Genomic DNA, 21,037 nt, shown 5'->3' with positions numbered 1-21,037 from the left:
CCACAATTTCTGCTACGGTTTCTAACCTCATTTTCTGCTAGTGTTTCTAACCCCAATTTCTGCTAGGGTTTCTAACCCCAACCTGCTATAGAGTTTAAAGCTCGATTTTTCGCTAGGGTTTCTAACCCCAATTTCTGCTACGGTTTCTAATTCCAATTTCTGCTAAGGTTTCTAACCCCAATTTCTGCTAGTGTTTCTAGCCCCAATTTCTGCTAGGGGTTTCTAATCCCAGATTCTGATAAGGTTTCTAACCCCAATTTCTGCTAGGGTTTCAAACCCCAATTTCTGCTAGGGTTTCTAGCCCCAATTTCTGCTAGGGTTTCTAATCCCAATTTCTGATAAGGTTTCTAACCCCAATTTCTGCTAGGGTTTCTGACCGGAACCTGCGATAGAGTTTTAAGCCGGATTTTTCCATAGGGTTTCTAACACCAATTTCTGCTACGGTTTCTAACCGCAACATGCGATAGAGTTTTAAGCCGGATTTTTCGCTAGGCTTTCTAACCCCAATTTCTGCTACGGTTTCTAACCCCAACCTGCTATAGAGTTTAAAGACCAATTTCTCGCTACGCTTTCTAACCCCAATTTCTGCTAGGTTTTCTAACCCCAACCTGCTAAAGAGTTTAAAGCCCTATTTTTCGATAGGGTTTCTAATACCAATTTCTGCTAGTGTTTCTCACCCTAACCTCCTATAGAGTTTAAAGACCGATTTTTTGCTAGGGTTTCTAACCACAATTTCTGCTACGGTTTCTAACCTCATTTTCTGCTAGAGTTTCTAACCCCAATTTCTGCTAGGGTTTCTAACCCCAACCTGCTATAGAGTTTAAAGCTCGATTTTTCGCTAGGGTTTCTAACCCCAATTTCTGCTACGGTTTCTAATTCCAATTTCTGCTAAGGTTTCTAACCCCAATTTCTGCTAGTGTTTCTAGCCCCAATTTCTGCTAGGGGTTTCTAATCCCAGATTCTGATAAGGTTTCTAACCCCAATTTCTGCTAGGGTTTCAAACCCCAATTTCTGCTAGGGTTTCTAGCCCCAATTTCTGCTAGGGTTTCTAATCCCAATTTCTGATAAGGTTTCTAACCCCAATTTCTGCTAGGGTTTCTGACCGGAACCTGCGATAGAGTTTTAAGCCGGATTTTTCCATAGGGTTTCTAACACCAATTTCTGCTACGGTTTCTAACCGCAACATGCGATAGAGTTTTAAGCCGGATTTTTCGCTAGGCTTTCTAACCCCAATTTCTGCTATGGTTTCTAACCCCAACCTGCTATAGAGTTTAATGACCAATTTCTCGCTACGCTTTCTAACCCCAATTTCTGCTAGGTTTTCTAACCCCAACCTGCTAAAGAGTTTAAAGCCCGATTTTTCGCTAGGGTTTCTAACTCCAATTTCTGCTAGCATTTCTAGACTCGATTTCTGCTAGGGTTTCTAATCCCAATTTCTGATAAGGTTTCTAACCCCAATTTCTGCTAGGGTTTCTAAACGCAACCTGCAATAGAGTTTTAAGCCGGATTGTTCCATAGGGTTTCTAACCGCAATTTCTGCTAGGGTTTCTAACCCCAACCTGCAATAGAGTTTTAAGATGGATTGTTCCATAGGGTTTTTAACCCCAATTTCTGATAAGGTTTCTAATCCCAATTTCTGCTAGGGTTTCTAACCCCAATTTCTGCTACGGTTTCTAACCCTTACCTGCAATAGAGTTTAAAGCCGGATTTTTCGATTGGCTTTCTAACCCCAATTTCTGCTAGTGTTTCTAGCCCCAATTTCTGCTAGGGGTTTCTAATCCCAATTTCTGATAAGGTTTCAAACCCCAATTTCTGCTACGGTTTCTAACCCCAATTTCTGCTAGGGTTTCTAACCCCAATTTCTGCTAGGGTTTCTAATCCCAATTTCTGATAAGGTTTCTAACTCCAATTTATGCTAGGGTTTCTAACCGGAACCTGCGATAGAGTTTTAAGCCGGATTTTTCCATAGGCTTTCTAACCCCAATTTCTGCTAGTGTTTCCAGCCCCAATTTCTGCTAGGGGTTTTTAATCCCAATTTCTGATAAGGTTTCTAACCCCAATTTCGGCTACGGTTTCTAACCCCAATTTCCGCTAGGGTTTCTAACCCCAATTTCTGCTAGGGTTACTAATCACGACTGTTCGCTAGTGTTTCTAACCCCAATTTCTGCTAGGGTTTCTAACTCTAATTTCTGCTGGGGTTTCTAACCCCAACCTGCGATAGACTTTAAAGCCTGATTTCTCGCTAGGGCTTCTAACACCAATTTCTGCTAGGCTCTCTAACCCCAACCTGCTAAAGAGTTTAAAGCCCGACTTTTCGCTACGTTTACTAACCCCAATTTCTGCTAGTGTTTCTAACCCCAATTTCTGCTAGGGTTTCGAGCCCCCAATTTCTGCTATAGTTTCTAATCCCAATTTCTGATAGACTTTCTAACCCCAATTTCTGCTAGTGTTTCCAACCCAACCTTATATAGAGTTTAAAGCCCGACTGTTGGCTAGGGTTTCTAACCCCAATTTCTGCTAGGTTTTCTAATCACAACCTGCTATAGAGTTTAAAGTCCGATTTCTCGCTTCGCTTTCTAACCCCAATTTCTGCTAGGGTTTCTAACCCCAACCTGCTATAGAGTTTAAAGCCCGATTTTTCGATAGAGTTTCTAACCCCAATTTCTGCTAGGCTTTCTAACCCCAAATTCTGCTAGTGTTTCCAACCCAACCTGCTATAGAGTTTAAAGCCCGATTTTTCGATAGAGTTTCTAACCCCAATTTCCGCTAGGATTTCTAACCCCAATTTCTGCTAGGGTTTCTAATCCCAATTTCTGATAAGGTTTCTAACGCCAATTTCTGCTAGGGTTTCTTACCGAAACCTGCGATAGAGTTTTAAGCCGGATTTTTCCATAGGCTTTCTAACCCCAATTTCTGCTACGGTTTCTAACCGCAACATGCGATAGAGTTTAAAGCCCGATTTCTCGCTACGCTTTCTAACCCCATATTCTGCTAAGGTTGCTAACCCCAATTTCTGCTAGGTTTTCTAACCCCAATATCTGCTAGGGTTTCTAAACCCAATTTCTGCTAGTATTTCCAACCCAACCTGCTATAGAGTTTAAAGCCCGACTGTTGGCTAGGGTTTCTAATCCCAATTTCTACTAGGTTTTCTAACCCCAACCTGCAATGAATTTACAGCCGGATTTTTTGCTAGAGTTTCTAATCCCAATTTCTGCTAGGGTTTCTAACCCCAATTTCTGTTAGGGTTTCTAACACCAACCTTCGATGACTTTAAAGCCGTATTTTTTGCTAGGTTTACTAACCCCAATTTCTGCTAGGGTTTGTAACCCCAATTTCCGCTAGTGTTTCCAGCCCCAATTTCTGCTAGGGGTTTCTAATCCCAATTTCTGATAAGGTTTCTAACCCCAATTTCTGCTACGGTTTCTAACCCCAATTTCTGCTAGGGTTTCTAGCCCCAATTTCTGCTAGGGTTTCTAATCCCAATTTCTGATAAGGTTTCTAACCCCAATTTCTGCTAGGGTTTCTAACCGGAACCTGCGTTAGAGTTTAAAGCCGGATTTTTCGATTGGCTTTATAACTACAATTTCTGCTAGGGTTTCTAACCCCAATTTCTGCTAGGCTTTCTAACCCCAAATTCTGCTAGTGTTTCCAACCCAACCTGCTATAGAGTTTAAAGCCCGATTTTTCGATAGAGTTTCTAACCCCAATTTCCGCTAGGATTTCTAACCCCAATTTCTGCTAGGGTTTCTAATCCCAATTTCTGATAAGGTTTCTAACGCCAATTTCTGCTAGGGTTTCTTACCGAAACCTGCGATAGAGTTTTAAGCCGGATTTTTCCATAGGCTTTCTAACCCCAATTTCTGCTACGGTTTCTAACCGCAACATGCGATAGAGTTTAAAGCCCGATTTCTCGCTACGCTTTCTAACCCCATATTCTGCTAAGGTTGCTAACCCCAATTTCTGCTAGGTTTTCTAACCCCAATATCTGCTAGGGTTTCTAAACCCAATTTCTGCTAGTATTTCCAACCCAACCTGCTATAGAGTTTAAAGCCCGACTGTTGGCTAGGGTTTCTAATCCCAATTTCTACTAGGTTTTCTAACCCCAACCTGCAATGAATTTAAAGCCGGATTTTTTGCTAGAGTTTCTAATCCCAATTTCTGCTAGGGTTTCTAACCCCAATTTCTGTTAGGGTTTCTAACACCAACCTTCGATGACTTTAAAGCCGTATTTTTTGCTAGGTTTACTAACCCCAATTTCTGCTAGGGTTTGTAACCCCAATTTCCGCTAGTGTTTCCAGCCCCAATTTCTGCTAGGGGTTTCTAATCCCAATTTCTGATAAGGTTTCTAACCCCAATTTCTGCTACGGTTTCTAACCCCAATTTCTGCTAGGGTTTCTAGCCCCAATTTCTGCTAGGGTTTCTAATCCCAATTTCTGATAAGGTTTCTAACCCCAATTTCTGCTAGGGTTTCTAACCGGAACCTGCGATAGAGTTTTAAGCCGGATTTTTCCATAGGATTTCTAACCCCAATTTCTGCTACGGTTTCTAACCCCAACCTGCTATAGAGTTTAAAGACCGATTTCTCGCTACGCTTTCTAACCACAATTTCTGATAGGTTTTCTAACCCCAACCTGCTAAAGAGTTTAAAGCCCGATTTTTCGCTAGGGTTTCTAACCCCAATTGATGCTAGGGTTTCTAACCGCAATTTCTGCTAGTGTTTCCAACCCAACCTGCTATAGAGTTTAAAGCCCGATTTTTCGATAGAGTTTCTAACCCCAATTTCCGCTAGGATTTCTAACCCCAATTTCTGCTAGGGTATCTATCCCAAATTTCTGCTAGGGTTTCTAATCCCAATTTCTTATAAGGTTTGTAACCCCAATTTTTGCTAGGGTTTCTAATCCCAACCTGCGATAGAGTTTAAATGCGGATTTTACGATAGCTCTTCTAACCCCAATTTCTCCTAGGGTTTCTAATCCCAATTTCTGATAGAGTTTCTAACCTTAATTTCCGCTAGGATTTCTAACCCCAATTTCTGCTAGGGTATCTATCCCCAATTTCTGCTAGGGTTTCTAATCCCAATTTCTTATAAGGTTTGTAACCCCAATTTTTGCTAGGGTTTCTAATCCCAACCTGCGATAGAGTTTTAAGCCGGATTTTTCCATAGGGTTTCTAACCCCAATTTCTGCTAGGGTTTCTAACCACAATTTCTGCTAGGGTTTCTTACCCTAAACTGCTATATGGTTTAAAGCCCGTTTTTTTGCTAGGGTTTCCATCCCAAATTTCTGCTAGGGTTTCTAACCCCAATTTCTGCTAGGGTTTCTAATCCCAATGTGTCAAAGGGTTTCTAACCCCAATTTCTGCTAGGGGTTCTAACCCCAATTTCTGCTAGGTTTTCTACTCACAACCTGCTATAGAGTTTAAAGCCCGATTACTCGCTACACTTTCTAACCCCAATTTCTGCAAGGTTTTCTAACCCCAACCCGGTAAAGAGTTTAAAGCCCGATTTTTCGATAGAGTGTCTAACCCCAATTTCCGCTAGGGTTTCTAACCCCAACCTGCTATAGAGTTTAAAGCCCGATTTCTCGCTACGCTTTCTAACCTCAATTTCTGCTTGGTTTTCTAACCCCAACCTGCTAAAGAGTTTAAATCCCTAAATTTCGATAGAGTTTCTAACCCCAATTTCTGCTAGGGTTTCTAACCCCAATTTCTGCTAGGGTTTCTAACACCAATTTCTGCTAGGGTTTCTAACCCCAATTTCTGCTAGGGTTTCTAACCCCTATTTCTGCTAGGATTTCCAACCCCAACTTCTGCTGTGTTTCTAACCCCAACCTGCGATAGACTTAATAGACCGAATTTTCGATAGGGTTTCTAACCACAATTTCTTGTAGGGTTTCTTACCCCAAACTGCTATATGGTTTAAAGCCCGTTTTTTTGCTAGGGTTTCTAAACCCAATTTCTACTAGGGTTTCTAACCCCAACCTGCGAAGACTTAAAATCCGGATTTTTCGCTAGTGTTTCTAACCCCAATTTCCGCTAGGGTTTCTAACCCCAACCTGCTATAGAGTTTAAAGCCCGATTTTTCGCTAGAGTTTTTAACCCCAACTTCTGCTAGGGTTTCTAACTGCAACCTGCGATGACTTTAAGCCCTGATTTTTTGCTAGGTTTTTTAACCCCAATTTTTGCTAGGGTTTCTAGCACATTTTCTGCTAGGGTTTCTAATCCCAACCTGCGATAGAGTTTAAATCCGGATTTTTCGATAGGTTTTCTACCCCCAAATTCTGCTAGGGTTTCCATCCCAAATTTCTGCTAGGGTTTCTAACCCCAATTTCTGCTAGGGTTTCTAACCCCAACCTGCGATGACTTTAAATCTGGACTTTTCGCTAGGATTTCTAACCCCAATTTCTGCTAGGGTTTCTAACCCCAATTTCTGCTAGTTTTTCTAATCACAACCTGCTATAGAGTTTAAAGCCCGATTTCTCGCTACGCTTTCTAACCCCAATTTCTGCTAGGTTTTCTAATCACAACCTGCTAAAAAGTTTAAAGCCCGATTTTTCGATAGAGTTTCTAAACCCAACTTCTGCTAGGGTTTCTAACCCCAATTTCTGCTAGTGTTTCCAACCCAACCTGCTATACAGTTTAAAGCCCGACTGTTGGCTAGGGTTTCTAACCCCAATTTCTGCTATGTTTTCTAATCACAACCTGCTATAGAGTTTAAAGCCCGATTTCTCGCTACGCTTTCTAACCCCAATTTCTGCTAGGTTTTCTAACCCCAACCTGCTAAAGAGTTTAAAGCCAGATTTTTCGCTATGTTTACTAAGCCCAATTTCTGCTAGGGTTTCTAACCCCAATTTCTGCTAGGGTATCTATCCCCAATTTCTGCTAGGGTTTATAATCCCAATTTCTGATAAGGTTTGTAACCCCAATTTCTGCTAGGGTTTCTAATCCCAACCTTCGATAGAGTTTAAATCCGGATTTTTCGATAGGTCTTCTAACCCCAATTTCTGCTAGGGTTTCTAACCCCAATTTCTGCTAGGGTTTTTAACCCCAACCTGCGATGACTTGAAATCCGGACTTTTTGCTAGGATTTCTAACCCCAATTTCTGCTAGGGTTTCTAACCCCCATTTCTGCTAGGGTTACTAACCCCAACCTGCGATAGAGTTTAAAGCCGGATTTTTCGATAGGGGTTCTAACCACAAATTCTGCTAAGGTTTCTAACCCCAACATGCGATAGACTTTAAAGCCGCATTTTTCACTAGGGTTTCTAACCCCAATTTCTGCTATGGTTTCTAACCCCAACGTGCGATAGACTTTAAAGCCGGATTTTTCGCTAGGGTTTCTAACCCCAATTTCTGATATGGTTTCTAATGCCAACCTGCGATAGACTTGAAAGCCGGACTTTTTTACACTAGGGTGTTACCTTGTTGTTTTGTGATGTTCAGCTCGTTCGAACACTGTGAACTTCACGAAATCAATCTTTTACCCAAGTAATAAAAGTTGTATGTGTATTCCTACTCTCCCCTCCCCCTGCTACTTTTTATTTTGACCTTTCGAGAGGTAAGTTGATATTTTTCGGGTCTGTGGTTTTTGGCTCCTCCCCCCCCCCTTTGATTGATCGCTCTGCAGAAAATAGCTCACGATCGTGATAGATAACAGTGAGATCTCCACTTTGATGTATTGCATTGTGTCAGTTGTGCTCTAGATTTGTAGTTATTAGCGATGATTGATCGAATAAATTGCAACATTGATACATGTGTTTTGGAACAATGGCGGATTGCTAGGGGAGGGGTGGGTGGGTTAACAGGCGATTTATGTATGCGTAGGTGTTGCTTGCTATATCTCCGCAACCCTTGGGCCTATTGGCATGAGACATGCACCATGCCAAAGCCCTTGACCCGTAGAAGGTCACTATGACGGTTATGGGTGGTCACGTGATCGTGCGCATGCGCAGTAAGGGCTTTATACCAAGATATTCCTTTTTTTATTCCTTTTTTTCCAGTTTCAAAATGGATAACTTTTTTGAAAGCAATAAAGAGCAATGGCAGGATGAGATGGCGAGAACAATCTCATTTCTGCAATATCAGTGCGTGCAGTTAGAGGAAGAGGACTCGGAAGAATCATCGATCAAGAGCCAGCGCTTTGGCTTTGCCATGGCGGGCCTTTTAGCTCATCATAGATGTCGAATGCATCGATCGTTAAGAACGACATCTACCGCCTCATTGGAAGAATTCGGGCGCCTGGCCAGCCTTGATAGAGCAAGGGCTGAACTGCGGCAAGAGGTGGAATGCCAAACAGAAGGGGAAGCCCCACTTGAAGAAGAGAAGGTAATCTATCTAGCTATCTAGCTATCCATCCAGCACTGGTTAAACTAACTATTTTAATTTCAGATCGATTGTGCGCCACAAAGCAAAAGGGCAGAACACCAGCAAGAGGTTGCTTGCCAAACTGAAGACATCGAAGAGAAAGAAGAGGAGATGGTAATCTATCCATCCATCCATCCATCCATCCATCCATCCATCCATCCATCCATCCATCCATCCATCCATCATCCATCCATCCATCCATCCATCCATCCATCCATCCATCCATCCATCCATCATCCATCCATCCATCCATCCCATCCATCATCCATCCATCCAATCCATCCATCCATCCATCCATCCATCCATCCATCCATCCATCCATCCATCCATCCATCCATCCATCCATCCATCCATCCATCCATCCATCCATCCATCCATCCATCCATCCATCCATCCATCCATCCATCCATCCATCCATCCATCCATCCATCCATCCATCCATCCATCCATCCATCCATCCATCCATCCATCCATCCATCCATCCATCCATCCATCCATCCATCCATCCATCCATCCATCCATCCATCCATCCATCCATCCATCCATCCATCCATCCATCCATCCATCCATCCATCCATCCATCCATCCATCCATCCATCCATCCATCCATCCATCCATCCATCCATCCATCCATCCATCCATCCATCCATCCATCCATCCATCCATCCATCCATCCATCCATCCATCCATCCATCCATCCATCCATCCATCCATCCATCCATCCATCCACTGGTTAAACTATTTTCATTTAAGATCGATTGTGAGCCACAAAGTACTCCGCCATTCAAGGTACATATGGAGGAACATTATGAGGATGACGTCCCGATAAAAGTACTCAGACCCCTAAAAAGATAAGAAGAATTTGTGCAGTCTATGCGGCAAAACGGTCTATAAAATCAAGCGGCACCTCGTGGAGTTTCATGGGCTGGTGGGAAAGGCGTTGCAAGATGCAAGACTTGCATCTAGGTCCGTTTTCCTTAAAAAGAGAGCCAGCGAGAAAAAAACGACCAAGCTCACTTGGAAGATATGTCCCTGGGATGGTTGTGGCAAAGTTGCCGCGAGGCTGGATAGACACCTAGCTACGCAGCATTCTCTCACAAGGGGAAAGGACCCAATCAAATACAAACAATTAAAGAAGTCGGCTAAGGATTGGTGAGCTATAATGTATGTCCAGTAATTTGCTATGGAACACCACATTCATGTTGCTACCATTTACTAAATAGGGTGCAGATGAAGAAAGAGAAGGAGGAGAAGCAGTCCACAGTAGTTTCCAAAATCAAAACGTCTACGAAGACCAAAAGACTGAAGAAAAGGTACCCTTATATGGGATAAGAACTTGTTAAGAAAACAATTTTGATGACCACTGTTTCTCTCCCTTTCAGCCATACCTCCATCCATCCTTCTTCAATCCATGAATCAGAATCTAATGAGTCAGAAGTACAACCTGCGCAAACCAAAGGCCACAAGAAAAGGTACGCATATTATGGCATTAGAACTTGTTAAGCAAACAATTTGGATGACCACTGTTTCTCTCCCTTTCAGCCATACCTCCATCCATCCTTCTTCAATCCATGAATCACAATCTGATGAGTCAGAAGTACAACCTGCCCCACGAGAAAAGGTACGCATATTATGGCATTAGAACTTGTTAAGCAAACAATTTGGATGACCACTGTTTCTCTCCCTTTCAGCCATACCTCCATCCATCCTTCTTCAATCCATGAATCACAATCTGATGAGTCAGAAGAAGAACCTGCCCCACGAGAAAAGGTACGCATATTATGGCATAAGAACTTGTCATGCAAACAAGTTTTATGACCACTGTTTCTCTACCTTTCAGCCATACTGTGGATACCTCATTCAATACTGGTCGAGTCACTGACTCACAATCGGATGAATCAGAAGTGCCACTTGCCAATGTCAAAGGTCACGAGAAAAGGTACGCATATAATGGCATAATAACTTGTTAAGGTAACAAGATTGATGACCACTGATTCTCTCCTTTTCAGCCATGCTGTAGTTACCTCGATTCCAGAGACAGACTCTGAGATTGAGTCATTCTCTGACTCTGTCTCAGAATTTGAACCTGAGGACTATACAGATAACGACAGCGCTGATGAAGAGGATGAGGCAGACATGTCCGACGTCTCGGACGTATCTCCACTGGTAATTAAAGGTAATTAAAGGCAAGGGAAAGGGAAAAGCTCCAACCTCCAACAATATTAGTGTGCTGCTCTCTTCCTACTTGGTTTTTAAGCAGACTCCTCACAGGGGAGATATGGACACTGATCAGGCGAAAGAGGAAGTCGCGAAGGTAACTCACTTCTATGATAATAGTAGTAGTAGTAGCAGTAGCAGCAGCTACTACTATTACTACTACTAATAATAATAAATATAATAATAATAAATATAATAATAATAATGATAATAATAATAATAATAATAATAATAATAATAATAATAATAATAATAATAATAATAATAACTTTATTGGATAACACATCCCACTTTTCCATTTCAGGTGAAGAAGATATTCAGAACCAGTTCGGATGGCGGGGACACCCTGATGGACGCCTTTGAAGACCCTGATCGATTGTGGAGCCGGTTTTTTCAACCACACCGCGATGGCACCGCAACTAAAGTCTAAGCCGGGACAACACTTAAAGTTTATTCCAGAGCACTGGAAAACTTTCTAGATTGGAATCTTCAATTCAGAATGCACAATCTCAATGTGCATGAATCGGTAAATATTACAGCTATTTACCATGTTTTGATTTTGCGATCTATCAATCAACATACTCATTTTTTAGGAAGCCCTTACCCGGCTCAAGATTCTACAGAACGCTTGGCGTAAGACGTTGAAAAAGCAATGCGCCGAACAAAGAAATAAGCAGGAGTTGAGGGACAAAAAAAAACCAGCTGTCCCTAGATGAGGTAACACACATAAAGAAAGGGCGTTTATGTATTATCATGTTAAGTAATCCCTGGTTTCTTGTGCTTAGGTGAAAGCCATATTAGAATCAGCACACGGAAGACGTTGTAAACGCCGCCTCCTCTCCCTATACGAGAACAGAAAAGTGATGACAGCACAGGTAGCCACCGTGGACGAAGCTAGACAGCTTACAGACTACTTGGCGTCTTTTCTGGTCGTTGCCTTTGCTGCAAGGTATGATGTTTAATGTCATTGCTTATGTTCTCTTTATTTTGACCTCATATTTCTTCTGTTTCTTAGGGCCTCCCTAATAGCTAATGTCATGCCGCAAGACTACGAGGACAGTCGAAGTACTCTCGATGGCGACGGCTACTACGAATTATCCGTATTGCATCACAAGACCTCTACTGCCAATGGTCCCCTGACCATTTATCTCGATACCGAGGTAAGTGGCGTAGTAGATTCCAAGTGATGTAACTTGCAATCATCCTCATAACATTGATCTTCATGTTGTTGTTTCACAGACAATGAGGATGCTGGTAGCATACAAGCGCTCAGTGAGGCCCTTCTTGTTGCAAGGCAAAGAGTCCGGTCACTTGTTTGTTTCAACAACTGGGCAGGCTGTAACCTCCTCTCGAGTTCACGTTGTCATGGGCAGGTTTGCGAGATTGACGGGTGTTCCCCTAATGCCAGGGAAAAAGTTCAAGAGCACCACGGTCAGAAAGGTAATTTTTCCTTGACCCTTACCCCGACCCTTTCCACATGATCATTAACATTTTATTGCATGTTTCTAGATGTGGGTAACCCATCTTAAAGGGAAGGGGGCCACAGACGCCCAACTCTCCGATCTTGCTATTTTAATGAAACATTCCCGAAAAGTCCAGGAAGCTTGGTACGATCTCACCCTCAAGCACGGCAAAGCAAAGAGGGCTTGCATGACGATAAGCGCGGAATACAAGGTAGGTATATGATCTAAATCTTCAGCTCCAGATCAATCTCCTCTAACCACTGGCCTTCTCTATTTCATGAAGCAAGCAGACACTAATCTACCAAAGCCAACCCCCCCACTACGCCCTCCCCTAAGAAACGGATGACACCGGTTAAAAACATCGACCAAGATGAAAACGTGATGGGATTATGCCAGACAGCTCACCAGAGGTAAGACATTCATTTGCACATTTCAAAACATAGATAAGATGAATACGATACCAAACAGGAATATCGATTGCATTTTCCTATACAGATACCACGGAACACTCGACGAAATAATGGATTTGGTCATCATATGTCCGCTTGGCAAATGTTGGGCAAATATGGTGCTCTATATTTGCCCATACATTTGCCTATGCAGGCAAAGGTCGGGGTAAATTTCTAATAAATTTGCCATTGCTTTGCCATATATCTGAACACATGGGTAAATATGTTATATATTTGCCCTTAGTTTAGACGCATTTACCCAGTGGGGATATATGATAACCGTTTTTGCCCTATATTTGCCATATTGTCAAATGAAGGGCACATATGAAATCAACTTTGCACTAGGCTTTGCCCCATATTTACCTGGGGAGCAAATACAATACCCCAAACTGAGTATATCCGATGTGAGGTTTCCGTTTCAATTTATTGCAATCAAAACTTTTCAAAACAAATCAATAATTTTTCAACTGAATTATGATGGATGTTGGCTTGTTTTTACGATTTACGAGGGGGGAGTGCATGCAGGTCCATCTCAGTCATATGTGTCAATTTTTTCTCCTAACGCATGACATCAATGTTGCGACCACATTAATTCAATCATTGTTTTGCTTTGATGTCATGAAAGTGAGGTTATATGCGTTGATACACACAGGAAAAAACGCGGACGATGTATTTTTAATATGCGTAAGTCGTACATGCGTTTTTTCCAGTGACAATAAGAAAACTCATTAACCCATTAACCTCAGCTGCATTTCAAACCGCTAACATCTGTAATATTATTTGAAGCATCAATTTTGTTTAGTCTAAACATATGAATTCATCTTTTTTATTGGCAATATATGCAATTTCATTCATAATTATTTTAATTCATCTACTTTTAAACTCATCAAAGAATTCATTCAATTTTCATTTTGACTATCTAGTTACTGATGCACAGTTCAAACAGTTTATTTTTGATAGCTTTGAATATTTTTCCTGGATGATACTTTACTGTCATCTCCATCATCCGTACAATTTACGTTGTAAAGGACAAACAATTAATACTCTTTCTTTGTCAATAACATCGTAAGCAGCAACAAACTGGCTGTGTATCCTTTGTATGGGAATGAATGTAGAGGGCCCTTCCATTTCAAACAAGTTTCTGCACCAAATTTCATGTGGTCTGCCAATCCTGTGTCTTTCTGGATGTCGCTGATACCATCGAACCTTTGCCATACACAATGATTCCTGCTTGCCATCAATTATAATGGTTTGTTTAAGAAATAAATCGACAACACCGGGGCGCAAGTCAAATGAATCGGTCTCAATACTGCCACTATATTGGCCACACCAACAACTTGCAAGAATGAAGGAAGAACGTTCCAGTCTAGAGTCAGAGGACCCTAGCTTTGTCCCCGAATATCCAATGGTACTAATTCTCTCAAACGTATCGGTAACACATTCAATGACCGAGTGTTGAGGTAAAATTGTTTCATAAGCTTTAAAGAGATATTCTGTATAGTCATCATCAAGAACATCAATGGATCGAGGTGAAAAACATGAGTATGCATTCATATTGCTCCACTCTAAGCAACGTAGTACTTGACCAACTGAAAGATTAAGTGTTGATGGTATTGATGGGATGCTTTCGCCAAGTGTTCCTACTTGTTGTGCCTCCTGAAGAAGTTGAAATACTGGTTGGAAAGTTTCTCGAAATCTCTCTGGTAAAGGGATATCTCTTAGTTCATGCTTTTGGAGAAATTTTCTCATGATTTGTATTTCAACAGATCTATTGTTAGTTCGAAACGCTCCTAAAATCCCATTGAAACGTTCGAAGCTGAAAAGCCAAAATGAATATACAGGCCCGTAATCTAAAATACATTGTTTGAGATGCAGGTGTAGATGCATGTTTGGCGTAACACGTTCCTTTCCATATCTTTTTTCAAACGATTTACAAAATTCCACTAGGTAATCATGTCCTTCTTGTAGCTCTTCAGTTGTAATACGTGGAGAGCAAAGGTGAAAGCAGGACAATACGAATAACCTCCACAGCTCCAAATCATCTGTTGGAACGATATTCCAAATGCAGAATACAGAATACAAGAGAGTCCATGTTTTCCACTGATCAGCAGTAAATCCTCCAAACGATGTTGATATCTTTTTCGGGAGACGCCCAATAAATGATGGTGCTTTGACGTCATCTACCTTTTCCTGGATTTTATTCAAATTTTCTTTAGAAATAATTGGCGTTTCAGCATTTAGCCATACATTTTTCATTAAATGTTTTGCTGTCCCTAAAAACAAATTGTGCATAGGATCAACAACATGGTAACGAGTACAATCGAAGTAAGGCAACTGTAAGAGTTCAGAATATCTTGTTCCAGTGGAAGTTTCAATTTGGTTTCGTTCATCAGCGGTTGTTGCATTGAGTATTTTCTGAGCCTCTCTTCGGTGCTCTTCATTTGTCCTTGGTGTATCGTCATCTTCGAAACCTGAAAAATCCATGCTACTAAAATCTCCGGGGAAAAATCTTGTGCACTTTGAGCACCCTCGGTGAGCAGTACATCCTAAGAAACCGCAAACTTTTCTTAGTGCAGGAATGTCACAAGCAATACAAAGGAGGGCAGCTCGAAAACATCTTGCTGTTCTACTCCCATGAGGCCGAACTTGGATGCCTTCGTGCCACAATAAGTTCAATTCGGCTACAAGTGGTTGTAAGTACGTATTGATATTCAATTTGGGCTCGTGTGGACCAGGTATTACCCCAACTATTATTACGTTTTCCTCTTTGTACCTTTCTTTTCTCGGAAGATTTAGGAGGACCATATATATGACTCCAACGCTATAGACACTGTGCTTAAAAGCCTGAAACCAGTCAACATTCAGCATAAAAGCATAATTATTAGGCTGGGCAAGGAAAGGAGTGCCGTTAAAATATTGCCAATCTTTCCACACTTGGCCATCGTAAATATCAACTAAAATATCGTCCGGTACATTCCGATTTCTCCAAATCTCACATTTTTGTACAAAGTCTGGTCGCTTAATAAAGTGAGTTAGAGTGTCTCTGATGCTTTTATAACAATAAACTTTATGTGGGTACAATTTCGTCTGTCCATTTTTCAAACGAATTTCCTTAAGCAATTCCGCTCCACAAGGTGTGCGGCGAAACAATTGACGGTGATTCGGAAAAGCAATGTGAGAACATGGTTTAGCAATGACACGCCCGAATCTTGTTGTTATGCAGTCTTGAAAACGGTATAGGGTGTCGCATTTCGGACAAACAACATACTTTGAATGCTTATCTTTAAAAGAAAGATAATTTTTCAAGAGTTTGAAGGAGCTCGGGAAAACCAATACTGCGGTTGGGAAAATGATTGGCGAAAGCTCACACAAAACCTGAAAAATCGCTTTACAAAAGGCGAGGAGAATATCAATGCCTCGGTCTGGTACAGAAAAGTATGCAGACCAAAAGCACACAAACAAGGCAATCCAGTTAATAAGGGTCACTCGGGAACTTGCTTCGACGGCAACGCTTATTTCTGCACTAGATTGTTCAAAATCTCTTTCTACGTCTTCGATATCAATATCCCAAGTTTCAACCAATCTCCTTCTTTCATTTCCTCTTATCTCTTCATGGTCAGATTCACTGTCCAACTTGTCATCCCAAAACACTTGATCTTCTTCCTCAAAGTCATTTATTCCGTCTCCTTTAAACATAAGCAAATACGATGTATTTTATTCATTCGGCATTGTATAACTGCAACATAGTATAAGATAAAGTCTGAAACCATTATAATACTAGAAAAAAAAATGTCAGTAAAAAAAAAACCTCATGGGCTAAGGGACCGGTCATTATTTAAGTTGGGGGGGGGGGGGGGGGGGAGAAAAAATGGGGGGGGGGGGGCCTAAAATTTTTGCTAGTGAAAGTCTTGAAATTTAAAAATGACTTTTAGGGAAAATTTTTAAATTTTTTACTACAATCCATGGGGGGTTTTCGATAAACTTGGATGCCTTCAAAGGGGGGGCCTTGAAATTTTTTTGCGTCACTGACAATTTCTCCTCCACCCCACCCCCCCCCCCCCCCAACCTCCAACTTAAATAATGACCGGTCCCTAAATGTATAATTTTGACCCAAATTTTGCTCTGAAAATAAATGATTTCCATTGAAAATAAAATATAAATTTCTAAGTCAGCAAAACAACAATTTATAATTCGTGAAAGAAAAATGATAAACCGAAAATAAAAAACCCAAGAGACATATTAAATAAATTACTTATAATTGTATTTCTCTAACTTGACAAATATGTTTTGCCGGATACCATGCTATCTCAGGATGACCACAGTCATGAATTGATTTGGAGACAAAAATGTACAGCAATATCCATTTGAACATAGTAAATTCTTTTTAGCGTTTTAAATGAGTTATCTCTAGCTATGATTTTATAAACTCTATGAATGAACCTTTCTGAATGAACACTGAGGTTTTAATGGCTACCATAAGCCGATTACTTAATGATGCACCCTTCTTAAAAGTAACGGTGAAAACGAGGCTAAGATAGAAATAGAAAAGAATCATTTGTACCTCTAACTTAATCTCGCTTCAATAACACTAATGCTTGGTAGTAAATCCAATAGGGGAGCTAGATCATGTGCAAATCAGCCGCTTGTTAAAGATTCAGTCTTTTATCTATGCAGTTTGACTTTAACATTTAAAGATTATATAATCTAATCATCAAATAAACGTATAACATCAATACCTTTTTGTGAAGTAGCTGGTAAGAATTCGTCACTTGATGGTTGGTTTGTATTTGGCACATCAGAGGAGTCTTGATCAGTTTGGTCCAAAACGTTTATCTCGCTGTAGTCATTAGAAGAAGTGTCGTTCTGGCCGTCAATCTCGTGAGTGAAAATACTATCATTTTAGTCTTCGTCGTCATTCCGCTGTAATTGCCATTGATTTGTTAAAGGATCATAAAATTCTTCTTTGTGACGGCAAAATACTCTGTAATGTAAATCTTCGTTACAATGAAAGCAATGATAACGCTTTGACATCGCAGAAGACATTTTGTTTTCCAGAACTATATAATTAAAAAGACGGTGTGTATCATTGGGACAATTACTCAAAATCCAAGCATTTTGAATGGCTAACAGCCATATTCCAGCGTAATAAAGTTCCACGTCCATCAACCACATGCCACTGGACAAAAGCACGCCGGATCTTTATTACCGCGCCCTTTTCCTTAGAGCTGTCACTGTTGGCGGCAGATAATGGTACGATGGTTTTAGAGCTAGAAGCTAATCAAGTTTATTGCAATGATATTTCGTGAATCTAGGCTTTAGAAAAAATTTCATAACTTTATAAAATGGAGCAAATAGCTTTAAGATAATAGATATATTACTTAACATGAATCCTGGATACAACTTCAGCATTTTTATAAGACAGTTATTCCTTTTTTTATTATTAGACTTCATTATATGAACGTACATGTCATCACAAGTCACGTGATACGCCGTGATAGATAGGGGGTAGATCTGTTCGGTGGATGTGCTTATTCGTTCATTCGCCTTTTGGTCACAAACAGGTAACAAACTCTGTCGGTCATCTAGTTTCCCGCACATTCTATATCTTTGCTTATAAATTGCGTTCATTCGTCGCGATCAAAAAATGGGAAGAACATCTACACCTTTACCAGGACGCCCAATGCCAATCCATTCTGTTACTGCAACTACCAGTACAAGCAGTACGAGTAGACATACTGAAAATGGCGCCAATTCTCAAAGGCTTAATATACTTATTCCCTCTGTCCCTGGTGGTAACGAGGATGTGCTAAGAGAACACAGAAATCGCCTATTGCAAGCAACAAGCGAGAATGAGAACGTTGACCCCGACAGCGAAAAAGAAGAAATTTCTTCAAATTTCGAAACGATTGTAAAACAGTTTAAAGAACTGCAAGAACAAAACCGCCAAATACTAGCGGCCTTAAAAGAAAGCCAGCAGGACAAAGACAACAGCAAGACCAAGATTACTGTCTCAAAGGCTGTTGCAGTAAGTAAAGTGGCAATATTTAAAAAAGCAAGCTATTTTTATTGATAATTTTACTGGGAATTCTTGGCGCGAAGAGTAGTTGGTATAATTATGCAGCGGTATAATTTATGCAATGCTAAAATTGGCGGGAAACCCGCCATGGTAGTGGTTAATGCTACCAAACTTTACTATTGATTTCCAATAACAAGACACTGAATGATAATGATAATTTCCTTTTTTGTAAAGGAATTGATTTGATTTCGATTTTTTCCCCAATATTATACAATCACAGCCATAAAAATAATGAAAACATTATTACTATGTCTAGGAATAACTTAAGGTACATCTTATGATTTTAATGAATTATATTATGTTTGAAATAAAATAACATGAAAAAAAAAAAAAAAAAAAACCAAACAAAACAAAGCAAAAACAAATGGATGCTAAAGGAGTAATTGTCGGCCAAATGCCAAAATTTATAACAAATTTTGTCGCAAGTTTTAATATATGGGTACTTGATATAATTTCAGCTGCCCTTAAAAGTCACTTTCTGACGAGAAGAAAGAGAAACAAAAGAGAGCGTTCAGGGGCCCTTGGAAGGCATCAAAAGATGCAGCGGAAAACACAAAGAAAACAAAATGTGAGTAAACTGAATTTGCAACGATTATGACTTTGTTTAATAAGAAACTTTGACTGACGGTGTTTTTTTTTTTTTTCTTTTTTCTTTTAGCTCCTAAAATCCAGATCCAAGGCAGCGGACTTGTCAACCTCGCTATCACCAGGGGACAAAGAGAAAGTCAAGGCAATTATGAAACTGGAGTATATGTCATCAGAGGAGTCGATGTCAGAGGCGGATGACCAGGCTGATGACGATACAGCGGACAGTGGCTCTGATAACGAAGGGGGCCCTACTAAGCAGAGTAAAGTTTTAATAAAACACCCTCTGCCATGGAGAAGCCCCCTAGCTAATCAGTTCATGGAAAGCATGGACCGAAAGGCAAAAAGGAGGCTGTCAGAGCGCAGTCTCACCATGCTTTTGAAGCGGAAAATCGGGGAGCCGTCAAGACGCCCAAGGCCATCTGGAGGTCCCGAATGGGCATTGAGAGCCTAAAGGTTTTTATCAAATCAAGGGCACTGGGACACCGAACGTGGTTGGGGTTTCTACGAGTTTTATGAATTAAATCTTGTGTCACTGTTCCTCCGTTCCTTTGGCCTGATTTCTAGGGTTTTCGTTCTTCTTTCGATTACTTGAACGTTATACTCGTTTACTTGAAGAAATCCAAAGGTCAAACGGTATAGCAGCGGCTATCTAAGCCTATTGACCTTTGGATTTCTTAAAGTAAACAAGTATAATGTTCAAATAATCGAAAGAAGAAGGAAAACCCTAGAAATCAGGCCAAAGGAACGGAGGAACAGTGACACAAGATTTAATTCATAAAACTCGTAGAAACCCAACCACGTTCGGTGTCCTTAATTAAGTTTTTGCAGTTATAAATGAAGTGTACTACTACAGAATATCTAAAAAGAATCGTACATAAGCCACAGATCGATTGACAACTAAATATATTATGATCTCCTTTCACAAATTCTGTCACAAGATGAAACAAACACCTATAATTAATTTACAGAACTAGCATTTTCAATTAGTTGTAGTTAACAAATTGTTCATAGTTAATCAGTCGTCAAGAAAAGGAAATTCACAATAAAAATGTTTCAGTATGATTTATGTCTTTTTTCCTGCTTCTTAGTATAGGTTAGCTATGTTTAAAGTATGAGGTGGTTGTCACGACATATATCGTTTCTATTTTTTTTGGCCTGCCATAAGTGACAATAGCTGAAGACTGATAATATAGTTAAATTTAGCAAATATGATGAGCATAATTCAACTGAGCAAATATGGCTAAGACGCGCTGGTACATCTAAGGCATTAAGGGGGCATTAATCACATATACGGTCAGAGCATATCGCATGGTATATGTAAGGCATAAATCACATATACGGCCTGGAAAAATACAGGGTATATGTAAGGCATTAATCACATATACGACCTGGGCAAAGACAGGGTATACGTAAGGCATTAATCACATATACGGCCTGGGCAAACACAGGTTATATGTAAGGCATAAATCACATATACGACCTTGGAAAATACAGGGTATATGTAAGGCATAAATCACATATACGGCCTGGGCAAACACAGGGTATATGTAAGGCATAAATCACATATACGGCCTGGGAAAATACAGGGTATATGTAAGGCATAAATCACATATACGGCCTGGGGAAACACAGGGTATATGTAAGGCATAAATCACATATACGGCCTGGGGAAACACAGGGTATATGTAAGGCATAAATCACATATACGGCCTGGGAAAATACAGGGTATATGTAAGGCATTAATCACATATACGGTCTGGGCAAAGACAGGGTAAATGTAAGGCATTAATCACATATACGGCCTGGGAAAATACAGGGTATATGTAAGGCATGAATCACATATACGGCCTGGGGAAACACAGGGTATACGTAAGACATAAAAC

At 40.5% G+C, this 21,037-nt stretch overlaps 1 protein-coding gene across 1 annotated transcript; it reads left to right on the top strand.

Annotated features, from left to right (window-relative positions):
• Positions 1-18,381: 18,381 nt before the first annotated feature.
• Positions 18,382-19,837, top strand: LOC148904262 (uncharacterized). The gene is made up of 3 exons (XM_089025525.1): positions 18,382-18,515; positions 19,025-19,134; positions 19,225-19,837. The coding sequence occupies exons 2-3, from the start codon at positions 19,105-19,107 to the stop codon at positions 19,603-19,605; spliced, it is 411 nt and encodes a 136-aa protein (XP_088881651.1). The 5' UTR covers positions 18,382-18,515; positions 19,025-19,104; the 3' UTR covers positions 19,606-19,837.
• Positions 19,838-21,037: the final 1,200 nt, after the last annotated feature.

Source organism: Actinia tenebrosa, unplaced genomic scaffold (genome assembly GCF_029948245.1).
Source record: "Actinia tenebrosa isolate PJP-AT-01 unplaced genomic scaffold, QUT_ActTen_1.0 utg3850__unscaffolded, whole genome shotgun sequence".
Lineage (NCBI taxonomy): Eukaryota > Metazoa > Cnidaria > Anthozoa > Actiniaria > Actiniidae > Actinia > Actinia tenebrosa.
This window is presented reverse-complemented; position numbering and strand designations above follow the sequence as displayed.

Bases quoted from the DNA above. Each gene is read 5' to 3' on its own strand.
- LOC148904262 (XM_089025525.1), top strand. From the start codon at position 19,105: ATGCAGCGGAAAACACAAAGAAAACAAAAT. The intron at 19,135-19,224 runs GTGAGTAAACTG...TTTTTCTTTTAG, and splicing joins AAACACAAAGAAAACAAAAT to CTCCTAAAATCCAGATCCAA.